Genomic DNA, 16,802 nt, shown 5'->3' with positions numbered 1-16,802 from the left:
ACATTTTGAATTTAGAAATCTGAAATATAAATGCAAGTTTTTACCTACCTATGTCAAGATTTAACAGATTGAAAGCTAAAGGATTTAACTACAGTATGATTGTTGGTATTTATAAATTGAATATGGGGCGAAGATCCAGCTACAGTGATGAGATTATGCTTGCTTGTATGGGCCAGGCTGTACACACAGGAACAGTTCAGTTTCACAGTTGATAGTAATTCACCGCCGTAGTTACTCTAAAATATTCAAAATATCATTTTTTCATATATAGACTAAAATATGTTTTATAAAACTATTTTTTTAAAATAGGACAGGTAGGTATAGTAGAGATAAAGATTTTTTCAAACCAATAAAAGATATATCATTTGAAATTTCAAGAACTTACCACACACAGATCTGTATTTTGTCCACTTGTATAAATCTTGTCTTCAACAATCTTGGCCGCATACACAACTCCTGTGACCGGAGGTATTGACCCGCTCATAATCCTCGTAGACAGGTTCCAGAGTGAGGTGACAGGACCGCCCCCACACACCATCCAGTCTCCGTGGCAGGCCACAGTGGAAACAAACTTGCCAAGCTTGGGCCGGCGCGTCACCTCGTCGTTGTGGGGTGTACAAGTGAACACAGCGTCGCTTCCAGGTTTCCTGAGTAAGGTTAAGTTTTTTTGGTTCTGGGTTTGGTTGCTGAGAACAACTTTATATATTTATTACATCATCCACATTACATGTCAGCTGTTCACAAACACACAATAGAAATTCTCATCTAGGATAACAAAAGGATAAGAGATTTTCCAATTAATGGCTTTAATTGATATCTATTTTCTGATACTTACATAATTCAAACAATCGATTTTATACTTCATAAGCAAAAATTTAAACCCATAAGTATGAATAATGGATGTAGAATATACGTGGATATTGTGACAAGGAAAAAATTGTCGTCAATTTAGCTTGCTAATATGGAACTTATTTGTTGTTTAGTTCGTGCATACATTACGAGAGGAGGGAATCCGCTTTTTAGCCCGCTGTGTGTTTTACTTTATTTGAGAAAATCTGATGTAAGATCCAAGTAATAATATTTCCATCGATTTAATGATGTACAGGTAAAATAAGCAATAAAAATTACCTGGTGTCCCAAAATTTTACAGTTCCATCTTCTGATGCGCTCAGCACTGAAACTCCCGCACTGTTGGCGGCAGCCACACAGTGAACATAGCTTGTGTGTCCTCGCAGTACATCAACAACACTTAATCTTTCAAGGTTAAGCACATAAACATTGTTGTCCCCACAGCCAGCTAGAAGCTTGTCCCGGCCGCCAAAATTGACGTCACCGTGGTCAACATCCAGCCAGTTCACCTTGACCCTGGGATCACCAATAGGAATGATGAAGGCTGGCTGAATGTTTTGGTCGTTTATCAGATCTTCCCATCGCCAAGCTCGGACTTGGCCTTTACCTCCAGCAAACAAGAAACTAAAAAATTTAATTTTAAGATTTACAATGTTTTTTTTTGTGTGAAAACGACAGCTTGTGTTAAATTAAATACCGAATAATTTGGCAAGAAACTGTTTTATTCAAAATTGCGTTTACGAGGACAAAATCAAAAGACCGATAGGTATAAGACATCTGTAACCGTTTAAATTTTTTTTTGGCGTCGGAAAACTTATGAAAAAACTTACTCATTTGTGCTTGTCAATGAATATACGGACTGCCCATCCAAGCCATGAAAGGTGAACATGTCAGCTTCGCCACTGGAGCAGAGAATGTCTGCAATCCTACCAACACTGACATCCCCAGATTCTGTGGATGCGGCATACAAATCTCCATCCGGTGATATTGTCTGACAGGTTATGGTAGTGTACAAATTTCTTTCCAGTCCAGGCATTTTTACATCTACAAATTAAGTAACCAATTGAAGTCTATTTGGCGGTAAACATAATTTTTTGGTACAAGTAAAATATACAAAGAAAGTTAAAGCTGGCAAGATAGACAGAATTTTAGTTCATTTTGTGTAAATTATAAAATTAAATATAATAATGTAAAAAAGGGGAAAAATTTATTTCTAAAATAACATCTAAGCAGAATGGTCAATAGAAAATAGAAACTTTGCAATAGATTATGATCATTAGTTATAGAATAGATAAATGATAAAAAGTCCCAAAATTTTGTTGTTGAGCTTTACAAGAATACATTTGAGTCCAAGTTCAAAAAAATTGTACACACACATTTTGCAAGTTAACTTTTGTGCATTAACCATTAACTAGTGTACAAAGTTACATTTTTTTTGTATAAAGTTCAGAGTTGTAGATTCGAGTATAAACTAACATGCACATTTTAAAATACAGTATAATTATTATAGTAATAGTATTATTATAGGGTTTTTTTTCGCAGTAACTGTAAAACGTATCATTGCAAAAAGAGTCCTTGCATAAAATATATATAATATCTGATTTGATCAGAATCCCGGGGGGAATGAATGCAACAAGATGATCCAAATTTTTCTAAAATATACAAATCATGTAATTATGTCACGTGTATAAAATTATAACAAAATGCAGCTTTTGAAGCAACCGGGACCACTTGGCTCGCGTTCCTTTTTCTTGCGCTCCTTGTCTTTTTTGATTTCTCGGACTAATGTGTAGAAAGCGTCATCCACGCCCATCCGTGTTTTGGCTGACGTCTCAACAAAGGGGATGCCATAGTTGGTGGCGGCCGCCCTGGCCTGCTGCATGTCTATACTCCTGGTTGGAAGATCACACTTGTTTCCCACCATCACCATGGGCACCTCCTCGGCGTCCTTCACCCTTTTGATCTGTTCTCTGTACGCGGTGATGTCTTCGAATGATTTGGCGTTGTTGACAGCAAACACAATGAGGAAGCCCTCTCCCGTGCGCATGTACTGGTCTCTCATGGCGCTGTACTCCTCCTGACCAGCTGTGTCCAGGATATCAAGTAGACATGTCTCTCCATCAATGACAACCTACAAAATATTTTACAGTAAGCTTTAAGTATAACTAAATAATCTTTTTAATCAACTAGAGGCTACGTCACTATAGACACTAGAAGAAATGGGAGTAGGGAGCAAGTCGTACCTCCACTTCTTATTTAGTTTTTAAAGAAAAAAAATTGGGGTTTATTATTTCTTCCCATGGGCGATTTCTTGGGAGGGTGAAGGTATCATCTATCAAAATAGCATAAAACTTCCCTGGACCTATTAGAAGCTTCATTGTAAATGAAAACCATACAGGTTAGAAAGGTTACAAACAAATAAAACATACCTGCTTTCTGTAGCTGTCCTCTATTGTGGGGTCATATTCGTCTACAAAATGATTTTGTATCAACTGAATTGTCAATGCTGATTTGCCTACACCACCAGCACCAACCACCACCAGTTTGTATTCAGTCATTTTACTCTTTTTTTGTCTGAAATATTTTATAATTTTTAACGCAAATATTTAAACATCTACGAGTTTAAAAAGTTATTCAATATAGACAAGGATCAGAGATAAGAAAGTGAGTCTACTATACTGTATTTCACTTAACTTTAAATCAACCAATTTTGTGTTAAGGTTCTATTACTAACTATTTCACGTCTCAAATCCCTTATCCTTGATTATCAGTCACAATTATTTGTATTATTTAGTGCTAAATCTTGAGGCTGACTGAAACAAAATAAGATAGAATTTTAAAAATAAAAAAGAACACATTCTCTTGACGCTAAATAAACATTGAACTGCAAGACTAAATATTAAAGTTCTTACTCAAGCATTTGCAACTAACAATAACACTTTATAGGCATTTGTTTAGTTGTCTAGTTGTGATAAGAATTCTTAGAATTTAGCTGATCATATTGCAATGCTATGCAAAGATTAAAAACTGCTTTCCTTTAAAATACATTAAAACTTATCAATAATTTAAGGTGTCATAAAAGTTTTAAATCGAAACTAAAAAGATATATATTAGGTACTTAAATATGTAATAGATTTCTATTATGTTCTTGAATGTTTGAGTCTCTTTCAGCTCCTTTAACTCTTATGTCATATCCAAACACCTAAATGATGAATAAAAAATTAGGTAAGTAGGCAAGCTCTAAAAACTTCTAAATTTGCAAAGAAGATTATGCAAGCATAAAAGAAAGTGATCTGAGCACCTGGCATTGCAACCGCGGTCTTATAATAATATAATTTCAAATGACAAATATAAATAGTGTTTATTAAAACAAATAATAAAACGCGACTACGTATGAAAAAATTCAAACATTAAAATAATCTTATCTTTAAATAGATTAAAATTACTTTTTATGATGAAGTTAAACGAAATATTTAAAAACCATGTTTACCTCATAAATAATTTTCTAAACTAAGTTGGATTGAGTTATTAGGTTAATTCCATCTCATTTTAAATCTGAAAAAAATATAAATGAAACAAACACAAAAATCACTGGAAGAATAAACATATTCTATTTTACTTAATCAGTCACAATAGAACCAAATGTGATAATTTAAAAAAAAAATACAAATTCGTTCAATGTAATCAGTATTGCTGCAAAAAAAAGATCTTCATAATGACTAAAGATAACTTGTATCAAATACCATTGGATAGGTATATGACATGATAATAAAAAAAGTATATTTATCATGTTCATTATACTGATGAACGAAAATGAAGATCTTTGAACGACAAAAAATTAAATTAAATATAAATTGCAGCAGTAATGTATAATGTACTGTACATGAATAGAAAATGGTAATTGTAACACTAGGTAAAAAAAAAAAAATAGGTACATTGAGTGGGTACATGTACTTGAATAGATATTTTACATGTTAACTTGTAAGCATAAATAAGTTCAAATAACCACAAAACTGTGGCTACATGGAGCTTAGGTAGATATATCACTAGAATACAATAGGTAGTGGTATATGGAATACAATTTCGGACTGTAAACAGTGGTTATATGAATCTTAGGTAAAAATATCACGATAGTAAATAGGTACATCAAATTGAGTATCAAATGTACAAAAAACATGAATAGAAAATCTGACGTGTGAGATTAAAGCAAAACTTATTTTGGTATCTTCTAAACTCTGGTTGCATAAATCTTTAGTACATTAGAACTATAGTATTTAAATTAGGTGAATAGAAGAAAAATATATAAAAATCTTAATTGCATTAGTATTCCCTGACACCTCGTAAAAATATCACAAATAAATCTGAACGATGAAAAATACAAATATTAGTTACATAAGGTATACGACTTATGACTGTGTTATTATAGAAAATGAATATGTGAATATATTAAAGAAAAATATCACTCAAGTTAACTGGAAGATAAAATAGAAAATTAGGTAGGTATATGCACTTTTCTTATATTAGATAAAGAGAAAATCTGACATGGTAAATTGTAGAAAAACAAAGGTCTTATTGTTACTGAGCTAGAGATTCACATATTTTAAAATATAACGTGAGATCATCTGAAGTAAATAGTAGTAAATAGGCAGATTTTTGGTTAATATATCACGAAAAATGGACGATAAAAATATAAAAATAGGCAAATAAGGTATATGTATATGAAATGAAAATCTGACATGTTTGATTTGTAAAAAAAAAAATCTCATATTAATGCATGATATCTTGAGTCTTGAATAGAAAAAAAAGAGATTATTTTTTCTACTGTACAAGATAAATTTTTTATACTTCAGTAGGAAATCATGATGTTCCAAATTAATGCATGTTTGCTCCATTTCTTGCTAGCTGGTCCGCCATCATGTTACCTGTGTGGCCAGCATGACCACGTACAAATTCAAATGAGACAGCTATGCCACTGTAGTCAATCTCATGATTTAATTGCTCTAGCTCATTCCTGTTGGCAACTGGACGTCCATCGGCTGTAACCCAACCGTAACGCTGCCAGTTGCGCACCCAACGTGTCTGTTTCAGGAATAATGTTAAATACTTTAGGAAATAGTAATAAAAATAAACGACAAGAGTAGTATAATCAAAGTGTTATTTTTCTATATCGTATACACCTATATAATGCTTGTTCCTTAAACCAATAAAAAAAATATAGAACTTATTAACGAATCCTGCCTGGCAGTTGATGAGAAACTCGCTGTCCGTAATAATTGTGAGGCTGTCCAGCTCCGAGTCAGCAGCCTGTGTGACAGCAATTGTTGCCGCCTCAATCTCGGCGCTGTTATTTGTCTGCCTGCCTTGAGCAGGAGCACTTATGTTGAGGGGATGATCGTATCCCCACCAAACACCAACGCCGGCTCTGGCCCCATAGTAGCCATTGTTGAAACAAGCACCATCTGTGTACACAACGGCGTGGCGTCCTACGTACATTTTCAAATCTGTAATTTCGATACCTTTAATATATCTATAATACAAAGTAGAACGATGTCTATCCGTCTGTCTGTCCGTCTGTCTGTCCGTCTGAAGCTTAAGATCTCAGTAACCACTGAACCGATTGGGCTCTACTCTTCAGGGAATATACCTACTGGTCCTGTGATGGTTTTAAGCTATTTTCTTGGGGGGTGGGACACCCCCAACCCCCCAAAAAAAATGAAAATACCCCCCCTCTAAAAAAAAATAAATTTTTTTTTACTTTTTTTTTAAAATCTATTTAAAATACGAAAAATTAAGTTGATCAAACCTCTTGGGGCAAAGCCCCTAGAGGCTAGGGGCGAAGCCGCTAGTAAATATAAAAGTATTTAATCTTTTGTTGTTTTAATAAAAAAAATCTAAGTTTTACCCAATTTTATAGAATAACCAATGAAAGCAATAAAAGCCACATTAAATTGAAAAATAACATCACATTTTAATAACTGTTAATTGCAGAGCTAGATCACTAACATTATTGCATGCACTTTAAAAACTAACGAAAAATACCGGCTAAAATATCATTATATGAAATAAATATTTATTTCTCACATATTTTTTTCATTGATTTAACTTATTCGAACAGTTGAGGTTATATAATTATATTGGTTAACTAATACTCACCTCAGAGTATAACAAAGAAATAATATATTGGTTTAATTAGGTTTAAGTAATCGTTTGTATAGAAAGCTAAAAATAGTTTCTTGTTTATTACGAAACATTAAGAAATATAAACTTTAAAACATAAAAATCAATTATTAGTAAATAAAATCACTAAAAATTTCTTAATCAAAATAAAAATAAAGTTTAAAACATGATTCATCTTGAGTAAAAGGCTTGGCCTGTGTTTTATTTGTTGTTGACACAGCTCAGTTTAGCTGCTAGGAGCCGCCATTCTTCCTGTACACATCTGCGCTCTCATTGGTTCAAATATGCAAAGACGACATTTATATATTTAATATAGGATAATTCTAGCTTCCTATTGGTCAACTTAAATTTCAGGAACGCCATTCGTCCGTTTGTAAATTTAGTTAACTCTCATTGGTTTAATTATTTCTAACATAACATGATTCGTTATTTTATTGTTCTCCCATCGAAATAAGTAATTTATTTAATTTAAATGTAAGGATTTTAAAAATTGAGATAATAAATATTATATAGAACCTTAAAACATAATATATTTATTACTATTATTTCTAAATATAAATCGTACAATAAAATAAAGCTGAAGAATCACTGCAATAACCTAATTTCTCATTTTTAGTTAGAAAACCGGAGCGAACCCCTTTTCTACATTTAGGATCAGGCTGTCCGTCCGTATCGAATACGTCGCTTATCGTTCATTGCCACCATCCAACTTCAGGAGTGAAAGTGCCCCCCCCCCCCTATCTTAAAAATATCTTCCTTTCCCCTACCTCGTATGAAATTGGAATACACCCGAACTCATTTTTTTTAAATTTTACATAATGAATAGTTGCCCATGTTCCAATTGGTCACCTGGACTCAAAATAGGCTCCTTCTTTAAATCTATGTAATTATAAAGTATCGGATTTTAAGATGATATGTCCAGATTTATCCCTAGGAAATCAAAATCATTTCTTGACGGGGGATTGGTAGAAGTAATTTTATTTTTGTGTGTGTGTGGGGGGGGGGGGTGATCTTCACACATGCAAATCTATTGAAGTCACGAGGACCAGTAAAAAATATCCCGGGCCTCCTCTCTAATATTTTTTGTTCACTTTTTAAAACTAAAGTGCAAAGTGGAGGGTTGACCTCCCATCCACTTTCCTCATGTGCCCCTTGAGGCCGAATATCTAGAGCCTAGTTCACAAAAGACAAAGGTCGACCTCTGGAAATTTTAGGTCTACATAAAGAAGCTATAGGTTGACCGATTCTATAAAGGCATGTGTTAGTTGTACTTGTTTAGGTTGACCTACAGAATATATCGGTCGACCTCTTCAAGTTGTTTGTGAACTGGGCATAGGGGAGTAGCCACTATTAATAAAAGATATATGATAGATTGATATAAAACCAATATTTCACACAAATTTCTTGTCGGACAGAATCTATCAGATAAAAATATTATGTAATTTGTTTCAAGAAAACTCCGCCACAAAAAGACTTTTCTTTTATCTCCAACCATCTTAATATTTCTTTTTTTCTCTCTGACTCTCCCCCCCCCCCATATCTCTATTTTCTCTATCTCATTCTACATCTACACTACGTCTCTGTATTTCTGCCTGTTTCTCTTTCATTGTATGATGCTTATAAAAGCCAAGCAGCGACGTGGAGCAACCGTTTTTTGGGCAGGTACGCTGCCGCTATGGATCCAAAAAAAATTACCAAGTGACTCTGGCTACTAGTCGCGGCTCCAGGCTAAAAAATTTAAAACTATTACAAGCCATTTTTTTGGTATTTATCATTGTTCTTATGCTTGCTTTGGACATCTAAAACACACACACAAAAATTGAATTACCTGATTTTGCAATTTCTTTAATCATCACACACACCAATTTAATCTTACATATAAGAAGAATTATTTAAAAGCTATGAAAATAGTAGAATAAATATATTTTTATAAAAATGTGAGTTTTAGGTTATCCACCACGCTTCATTTAACCAGCGACTGTGGATTAAAACTCTACTCATTTTTTATTTGGCGATAGGTTCGAATCTCTAAAACCTTAAAAATGGTTCCTAATGCTGTTACCTCATTATCATCCACAGTTAGGACTTCCATACAAATGTAATGAAATGAAAGGGTTGGTTGTCTGAACTGAATGGCGTTTGTCCATATATAATCATACACAACACTAAGCATGATATGTTCAGAGGTATACTAAAATAAAATCTCGTGGCGTGTCCCGTCCTCAATAGACTCCCCACGCACAAGATCAGGATTTTAACACCCAACCCCTCAAAAAACAAACAAAAAAACATCAACCTTACCCCTAGTGCAAATCTTTTTAAAAACGAAGCTTTTCTGTAATTAGGATCGGTCCGTTCGTCCGTCCGTACGTCTGGAACAGATAGCTTTTTTCGTTAATTTAGGCATGTTAAATTAAAACTTTGCATTGTGATTCCTGTGGTAGTTTGGTAAAATTTGGAAAGCGTAACAACTCTATAATAGTTACCAAAATGTCCGTACGTCCATTTTAAATATGTCGATTTTTAACTTTTTTAACAATAAATTGGAGATGCGATCCCCAATTTTCAAAATTCTTTGAACGTACGAATGAGACTCTTACAGAAATGCTTCGCATCTAGTCTATCCACCTATGTTTAATATAAATTTTACACCATATAAAAGTAGAATCTGAATATTTGATTGACGTGCCACGGCAATTATCGAGCGCAACTCAGGCATGAGATACAATTACTCTAGCTAGCCCCGAGGCACCTTTTATATGCTTTTAAGTATTTATTAGCCTATCTTTACCAATATAATACCATATATGGGTAATGCTAGCCTAATCATGGTAAATTGTATGTGATTTATTATTGTTATATGTTTATTAAAACATTATGTTTATTGTTAAAGTAACCATGTAACCACTTAGTTCAAGTATGTATGCCTACAACCATAGTTTGATTTACGTCACAAGTTTAACATACAGACACTTAATTAAACAGACAAGTGCTTAGATCCTTATTAATAGTTGATGTTATAGCTTGCACCTCTTAAAATATCTCAGTTATTTATTGACTCTCTAACCATCAAGTTCTTCTGGCTTTAAAGGTAATGACTTAGTTGTTTGGCATGCATTGTAGTTTAAATTTAGGACCCTCAGTACTTAGCATGAATTGAGCTTAGGCCTTATGTTAGAACTCTAACACTTAGCACAATTCAATGCTTAGGACTTGGGGCACTTTTCTGTCCTACACTACTTATGATTATTATCACTTATCCTGTAAATATTTTAATACTTAACTTATTCACTTGTAATGTAAATACACTTTATAAAACCATCTTCCTTCTTGAGTGCTTAATATACTTATATAATACAGATCGAATACCATAACCAACCATTTATTCTTAGTTTAAAGTAATATAATACCTCGCGTGGGTCTTTGTTGAGCTACCACAGGCTCAACCAAATTCGTATTATACTTGTGGGAATAGAGGGATAAGCATTCTAAAATGGCGAACTGACGATGAGAATGTCTATGTGTATTGCAGTAAAAGTAGGATTTTTAGTAGTACTCATAGAAGAGCGATCTCCATACCATAATATTGGACAAGCGCCCCATTCGCACTACTAAAATTTGTATGTGATAAAAATATCCGGTTGATCTGATTTTTGGAATTCTGATTCCTAGAACAACAAAGTACAATGTTTTAAGCGAGGCATCTCTATAATCAAGTCCTAAAACGTAAGTATGTCCTTATACATTATCCTATATTCAAGCAGTTTTTCAAAAAAAATTAACTTACAATTTCGATTCGACATTTGTACATTTATGTTCTGATTTTTCTGATTTATGTTCTTTACAAGTGTTTATGCTCGTCTTTCCTACCGTTTCAGAGCGTTTCTTTTATGGATGTTGTCATTCTTGCTACAATTACGTCTCAGCTTCTACATTTTCGTTAGGGCGTATTTTACAGGAGGACTGTCACAACCCTTTTAAACGAAAAATATTAATATATGACCATGTATATTGTATATTTTCTAAAAAGCAGAGCTTTACTAGACCATCGGCTAGTTTGATTTTAAGCTCAAAACAGTCTTAAAACAAGGATGACAACATCCATAAGTAGCGAAGCTAAAAAATTATGGATGAATTTTCGGAAAAATGAACTACAGAGTAGTTTTATAAAAAACATTAAACCAAAAAAAATCACGAAACCTTGTAAGATTTATAATGTGAAAATCTAGGAATCGATCTAGCACCTTAACCAATAAGCAAATCTTAATGAAACTATGTGGGGATATGTAAATTGTAAACTTATTTGATCCCTAAAAATATCAGCCGTCTTTCTCGAATATGAGTAAAGAAAATCATAAAAACTTACAAATCTAGGAATCGGACTAGCACCCCAACCAATATGCAAATCTCAATAAAACTTCATAAAAGTTTGCAGAATATCAAAGTATTCAATCCCTGAAAATTTCAGCCGTCTATCTTGAAAAGTAGTTGAGAAAACTTAAAAATGTAGTATTCCATTTAGCACCCCCATTAATTGACGAATGATGATGAAACTTGGTGAAAATATGAAGAATGGTAACATATATAATCCCTGAAAATTTCAGGTGTCTATCTTTTATAGGAGCCGAGAAAATCACGTTTCCCCCTTTCTGTCTCTGACAGACGGACGGACGAATATTTCGATTTATAGAATAGCTTCGCTACTTATAAGCTAATACGAACTCAAATTTGCGCTCTCTACTCTACCTACATTTTGAAAGCAAGGATTTTCTATAATTAGGGTCGGTCCATACGTCCGTCGACTCCTAACTCTTTTTTCCTTTTAGAATCGTCCTATCGATTTCAAACTCCGCATGATGGTGCCTGTAAAAGGTAGGTAGAATTTAGAAAGCATAGCAACTCTATAATTATTACCAAAAAGTATGTCTGGTTATTTAAAACTAATTAATTTCTTATATATTTTTACAACAATTTTTCAAATGATTTATATCTATAAGGAATCTGTCAGACTTCTATAATCTTGAATGCTAATTGAATTATTAGTCTAGAATTGTTACTGTTTGTTTGTCTGACCATCTATTTTGTTGTGCTTCACTTTTATGGACGTTTTCCTATTATTTATAAATATGGAATGTGTTTCATAATTTTTGTGACAGTTCCCTTTACCAATGAACACATTCAGTAAATAATGTACTTGGTCCGTTAGTCTGTCTGTCATGCTAAAAAAGACCAATACATATACCTATTTTTTATAACTCTGAATATCTGCTCCATAACTCACTTTATTCGTTAGTCCTTCATAAGGAGGGAGGGGACATAGAGCTGTTTATTACACTGGTCCCAAAAGTCTTATTGTTTGTCATTTAGTTGAGTTTCAACCACTAATGGTAATCTACAAAATGGGTAATTTTGTGTACCATCATTGGGGATGTTCATCAATTTATCAGCCATCGTCTTATATCTTTTGATCCCAAAGTCCTTCCACAATTTTTGTCCTTTCTTACTTGTAAATGTTGTCATCCTTGTTCCTCTATTTCTAAAAGTAGCTACAATGTAGTCAGCCATCAGATGTAAATTGCTTGACATTAAAACTAGTTGAGGGTCAGAAGCCAATATTGAAATGCAGCCGTTGAGCCCCCTCCCCCCAGCCCCTTGCAGCTTTATCTCTGACCCACCCTCTTTTAATTTAATTGCTCGGATGTTGTTTGGATGTATTTTCTTAAAATTTGAGAATTCTATGCGGCAAACTTAAAGGCATAATGAGGACAGATAAAATTGTTGAGTATGTAAATATTTCTACGCTGGCCCGACCACACATATATTAAATAGGATCAGTTTAGAATATCGAGATCCTCCAAATATATATATTTTTTTTATTTTTCTCCCACATTTATAAATATACATTCACTCTCTTTTCCGTTTATGTCTCTTCCTGAAGAGGAGACAACAATACCAAAAGAAATCCATATATAGAACATAAAAAAATGAGTATAAAGATGGAAAGGGACGGGACACACAAGATAGAAAAATTGAGCTCAAGTAGGAAGGCATTATATATGGCAGAGTAGTGTGAGTGAAAAGAGAAGGAATTCAAGTGGAAGTGGGCATGCCAAACATTTGTAACATTTTGAAGGTCTTCAAGAGAGAAGCTACAAAAAATAAGAAGGAGGAGGGATGATTGAGAGAAAAGAGGGGAAAGAGTTATCTTAAGATAGAGAAACAATACTCAAAACTACAATTGAAACATAAGTTGTTTAGAAAATGTATAATATATTTTACACTAAGTCTGTTTTTGACCTATTTTGTCAATAATTAATGATTTGTTTGTAATTAAAGTTACTTTAAAAGTAACTTATTGGCTTAATAATGACAATATCTTGAAAAAGTTAAAATTTTGGGAAGGTGTGAATTCCAAGGGTGTCCACAAAAGACATGGGAAGTAAGGCATCCATTAAAAGGGCATGGTCGGGTGTCAATTAGGATAGAGGTGGCGTTGGCAGAGGGACAAAAACTGTTGGGGGTCTTCTAAGGGAGAAGTAGATGACTGTCCCTCAGGATAGGGAAGATTCGCGGGGAGAAAAAGTATGTTTGTAAGACGGGAGAGGAGTTAATGGAATTGGGGAATGTTGAAGATGAGATGAGTTGTATATTATGGCCGAGGTTGGGTAGTTGAGGCTGCGAGTTTTGGCAGCCTCTGTGTGGTGGTGGTGGCGGTGGTTTAACAGTGGTACACTCAGCCTCATCTTTGTAGTGTGACCTCCAGGGTGCCCATACAGGCCGGGAACACTTACACACACACACATACACACACACAAACACACACATACAATAACAGCACCATCAGTAGTTCCAACTTGTTTGTACAGTGCACCATCCTCTTATCATTGTACTTCTTAATAGTGTACTCTTTCAGGTAATTCATTTTAGGTTCAAAACAAAAACATCAAAATATTCATAGATGATATCTTATTTCCTAAAGTGTGTTAGTTTACCAGTGAAATTATTAATAAATTATCAAGATATGCAATAAGTAAAGCAAAAATCATATCCACCAAATTTTTGAAACAGTATAAGGCAGATTTAGCTTCCGTATTTGTGTGTATGCCCATGTTTAGCTGTGTACTAATATAAACAATCATGCCAAACTTTTTTTTATAACAAAGCAATGGATATTTGTTCTGCCCTTTATTGTGAAAGAAAAAAAAGAAAATATATTATAAAGGACCATAAAGAATGGGGTTATATGTGTATGTTAAAGGAGAAATGTGAAAAGAATTTTATAGTTGAACATTTATATTTATTAAGTTAAGGCTCTGCAGTAAGTCTTTCTTCATTTTTATGACATTTTTTATTTAAAAAAAACAGAACATAATTTAAGTGGATATGACATTTTTTCCGTGATATTTTCTTGCGATTTTAAATTTTTATTTGTGATCATTTATATTACAAAATTAACTATATATTTATTCTATAAAAATATATATAATATGTAAATATATCTATATATATTTGTGTGTATGTATGATATGTATCTTTATAATGAACTGGTAGATCTAGATTATTAATCTCATTCATGTAATCCACTTTTAATATCTTCTTAGCTTTAAGCATTTGATTAATTACTATCCTCATGTACATACAATCTGATTGTCAATTTATTTTCAATCAAGAACTGCAAACTTTATTTTTTTTGCAAATAAATCAAACAATATTTTCTATTGGCAAACTCACCAAAATTATTAATAAATGTAGATAATTGTGTGGTAAGTGTATCAATTTGCTATATAGATTATGTTTAAATGCCAGTAAATGGATACAAAATGTAAAAAAATTAGGGCATTGAAAAGTTATGTTTGTTTCTACAATGGATATAAGATATACGTGGATATTATGACAGGGGAAAATTTGTCGTCAATTTAGCTTGCTAATATGGACCTCATTCACTAGTTAGTTCGTTCATCCAGTAGGAGGGGAGGGATAGGGTATAGAGGGTGGATGGGGGGTATCGTTATCTTAGCCAGCTGCGAGTTTCTCGTTATTAGAAAACATGAAAATATGTTGTATCATCCAAATAATAATATATCCTTTAATATGAAAAACTTAGGGTTTTAAAAGGTAATGGTGGTTTCTACTTGGTTTTGCGGATCTGCATATAAATATTATGCCTAGATTAAACATACAATACTCAGTAAAGCCTATAAGTGTATGTAAGATGAATGTAAGTGTTATTGTACAGATATATGTATGTATGCATGTACATAGTATATATTTATAATATAAAAAAGAAGATTCCTACATGTTTTCTTTCCATGACATAAAAGGTTATCTAAAGTTTGATCGATTGTATATTCACACAACAAAAAGTCTGATCACTTTCCCTGATAGTTGTGAAAGAAAAGAAAAATCCAGGTTTCATGCAAAACTTTTTTATGTAAGGGAATAGAGTAAAAACTCTTTTCAATGGATGTAGAATTTACGTGGATATTATGACAGGGGAAAAATTGTCGTCACTTAAGGTTGCTAACATGGAGCTCGATTTTTGGTTTAGTTTGTTCATCCTGTAGGAGGGGGGAATGGGGTAAAGGGATGGAAAGGAAGGTATCGTTATTTTAGTCCGCTACAAGTTTCACTTTATTAAAGAACAAAAAAATCTGGTGTAACATCCAAGTAATAATATATCCATTTTCTTTTCACAGCCAACAAGAAAAATTTAATACAACAATGTTCAGCCAATCTCTTTTTTTCCCTTAAAAATTTATTTTGTGTAAACGACGCGTGCATTTTCATATTTTCAATATACAGAAGAGGATGCAAAAAGCAACATTGAAAGAAATAAAAAAAAATTGTTGAGCGTGCATTCAAGTGTTTGGACTACTATTGAGGGATATTATAAAACAAGGATGACAACATCCATATATACTGTAGCTGAATTGTATATTACTAGCGAGTGTGCTCCTAGCTTCTAGGGGGATCTGTATTCTGTAAGAGTTAGATAGTGGACAGAAAAGGAGCCTAAAACGATCCCAAGGATTAAATCAAAAGTTAATATACTCTGAAACCATTCCATGACCTATTTGAAGCTTTCCTATAAAGGAGAACTCAATCACTCTAGAAGTTATTGAAATTTTAAGCTTCAGACAAAAAATATAGTACTTTATATACTAGGATTACAAGAACAGTCAAATAAATACAAGTAAAATGTTTGTTATAGAGTAGATGCGCGTAGGTTACAGAAATATGAACACAGTAAAAGTGTCTGACTGATTATGACGTAACAAAAAAAATAGCCAATGAGAGGCCACTATAAATTTTACCATTGGTCAATAAAGGCCGCTCATTGGCTAATTTTTTTTGTTGCGTCATGATCAGTCACTTTTACTGTGTTCCAGAAATATTCTCAGAACTTCAGCAGTCTAACTTAAATAGCAACAGAGAAAATCTTGTTATGTGCCAAACACATTATTTGACGGACAGGAGGAATTTTGGAATAACTTTAATTCTAAATTTGTATATGAATAACGGTTAAAGTCCTAAATTATTTAACTAAAGAAGTGAATTATTTGCTTTGTATTTGTATGACCAGAAATTGATGGTTGAATGTTAAGCTAATGTTTGTTCTACTTATTAATTATTGATAAAGCATGTGATTATTTTCAACTAAATTACTTCTTGGAAAAAAGGTTATTTCTTTATCAATTTAATATACTTTAAATATAAATGGTCGAAAAATGTATTCCAATATCTATCGGTAGCCGCACATAATTTAACTAAACAGA

General features: G+C 33.1%; 4 protein-coding genes across 5 annotated transcripts in view; 1 reads left to right on the top strand and 3 right to left on the bottom strand.

Moving 5' to 3' along the window:
- Nucleotides 1-18: 18 nt before the first annotated feature.
- thoc6 (THO complex subunit 6) lies at nt 19-1,942 on the bottom strand. Its single transcript, XM_080159296.1, has 4 exons — nt 1,680-1,942; nt 1,129-1,473; nt 386-647; nt 19-236 (listed from the first exon to the last, which is right to left on the bottom strand). The coding sequence occupies exons 1-4, from the start codon at nt 1,883-1,885 to the stop codon at nt 54-56; spliced, it is 996 nt and encodes a 331-aa protein (XP_080015422.1). The 5' UTR covers nt 1,886-1,942; the 3' UTR covers nt 19-53.
- Nucleotides 1,893-4,433, bottom strand: LOC145317991 (GTPase KRas-like). The gene is made up of 3 exons (XM_080159297.1): nt 4,340-4,433; nt 3,279-4,051; nt 1,893-2,980 (listed from the first exon to the last, which is right to left on the bottom strand). The coding sequence occupies exons 2-3, from the start codon at nt 3,405-3,407 to the stop codon at nt 2,543-2,545; spliced, it is 567 nt and encodes a 188-aa protein (XP_080015423.1). The 5' UTR covers nt 3,408-4,051; nt 4,340-4,433; the 3' UTR covers nt 1,893-2,542.
- LOC145317992 (ribonuclease H1-like) lies at nt 4,404-6,385 on the bottom strand. Of its 2 annotated transcripts, XR_013879171.1 has the most exons (3): nt 6,088-6,385; nt 5,519-5,928; nt 4,404-5,261 (listed from the first exon to the last, which is right to left on the bottom strand). XR_013879171.1 is itself a non-coding variant. In XM_080159299.1 (2 exons), exons 1-2 carry the CDS (start codon nt 6,340-6,342, stop codon nt 5,722-5,724), a joined length of 462 nt encoding a protein of 153 aa, XP_080015425.1. In that variant the 5' UTR covers nt 6,343-6,385; the 3' UTR covers nt 4,404-5,721. The 2 variants fall into 2 exon arrangements, 1 of the variants encoding a protein (XP_080015425.1); XM_080159299.1 differs by having other exon boundaries at nt 4,404-5,928.
- Nucleotides 6,386-13,767: 7,382 nt separating this feature from the next.
- Nucleotides 13,768-16,802, top strand: part of LOC145317983 (innexin shaking-B-like) — a 106,345-nt gene continuing 103,310 nt past the window's right edge. Inside the window, exon 1 of the mRNA XM_080159278.1 lies at nt 13,768-13,939. The gene's annotated coding sequence lies outside the window, so the exon portion shown is untranslated. The remainder of the gene's footprint in view (nt 13,940-16,802) is intronic.

Source organism: Acartia tonsa, chromosome 4 (assembly GCF_053477335.1).
Source record: "Acartia tonsa isolate MP-2025a chromosome 4, ASM5347733v1, whole genome shotgun sequence".
Lineage (NCBI taxonomy): Eukaryota > Metazoa > Arthropoda > Copepoda > Calanoida > Acartiidae > Acartia > Acartia tonsa.
This window is presented reverse-complemented; position numbering and strand designations above follow the sequence as displayed.

Excerpts from the sequence above, each read along its gene's own strand:
- thoc6 (XM_080159296.1), bottom strand. The coding sequence starts at position 1,885 with ATGCCTGGACTGGAAAGAAATTTGTACACTACCATAACCTGTCAGACA. Across the intron at positions 1,474-1,679 it reads TCATTGACAAGCACAAATGA|TTTCTTGTTTGCTGGAGGTA; the intron begins GTAAGTTTTTTC and ends TAAATTTTTTAG. Across the intron at positions 648-1,128 it reads GTAAAATTTTGGGACACCAG|GAAACCTGGAAGCGACGCTG; the intron begins GTAATTTTTATT and ends AACCTTACTCAG.
- LOC145317992 (XM_080159299.1), bottom strand. The coding sequence starts at position 6,342 with ATGTACGTAGGACGCCACGCCGTTGTGTACACAGATGGTGCTTGTTTC. Across the intron at positions 5,929-6,087 it reads AGTTTCTCATCAACTGCCAG|ACACGTTGGGTGCGCAACTG; the intron begins GCAGGATTCGTT and ends TTCCTGAAACAG.
- LOC145317991 (XM_080159297.1), bottom strand. The coding sequence starts at position 3,407 with ATGACTGAATACAAACTGGTGGTGGTTGGTGCTGGTGGTGTAGGCAAA. Across the intron at positions 2,981-3,278 it reads AGGACAGCTACAGAAAGCAG|GTTGTCATTGATGGAGAGAC; the intron begins GTATGTTTTATT and ends AATATTTTGTAG.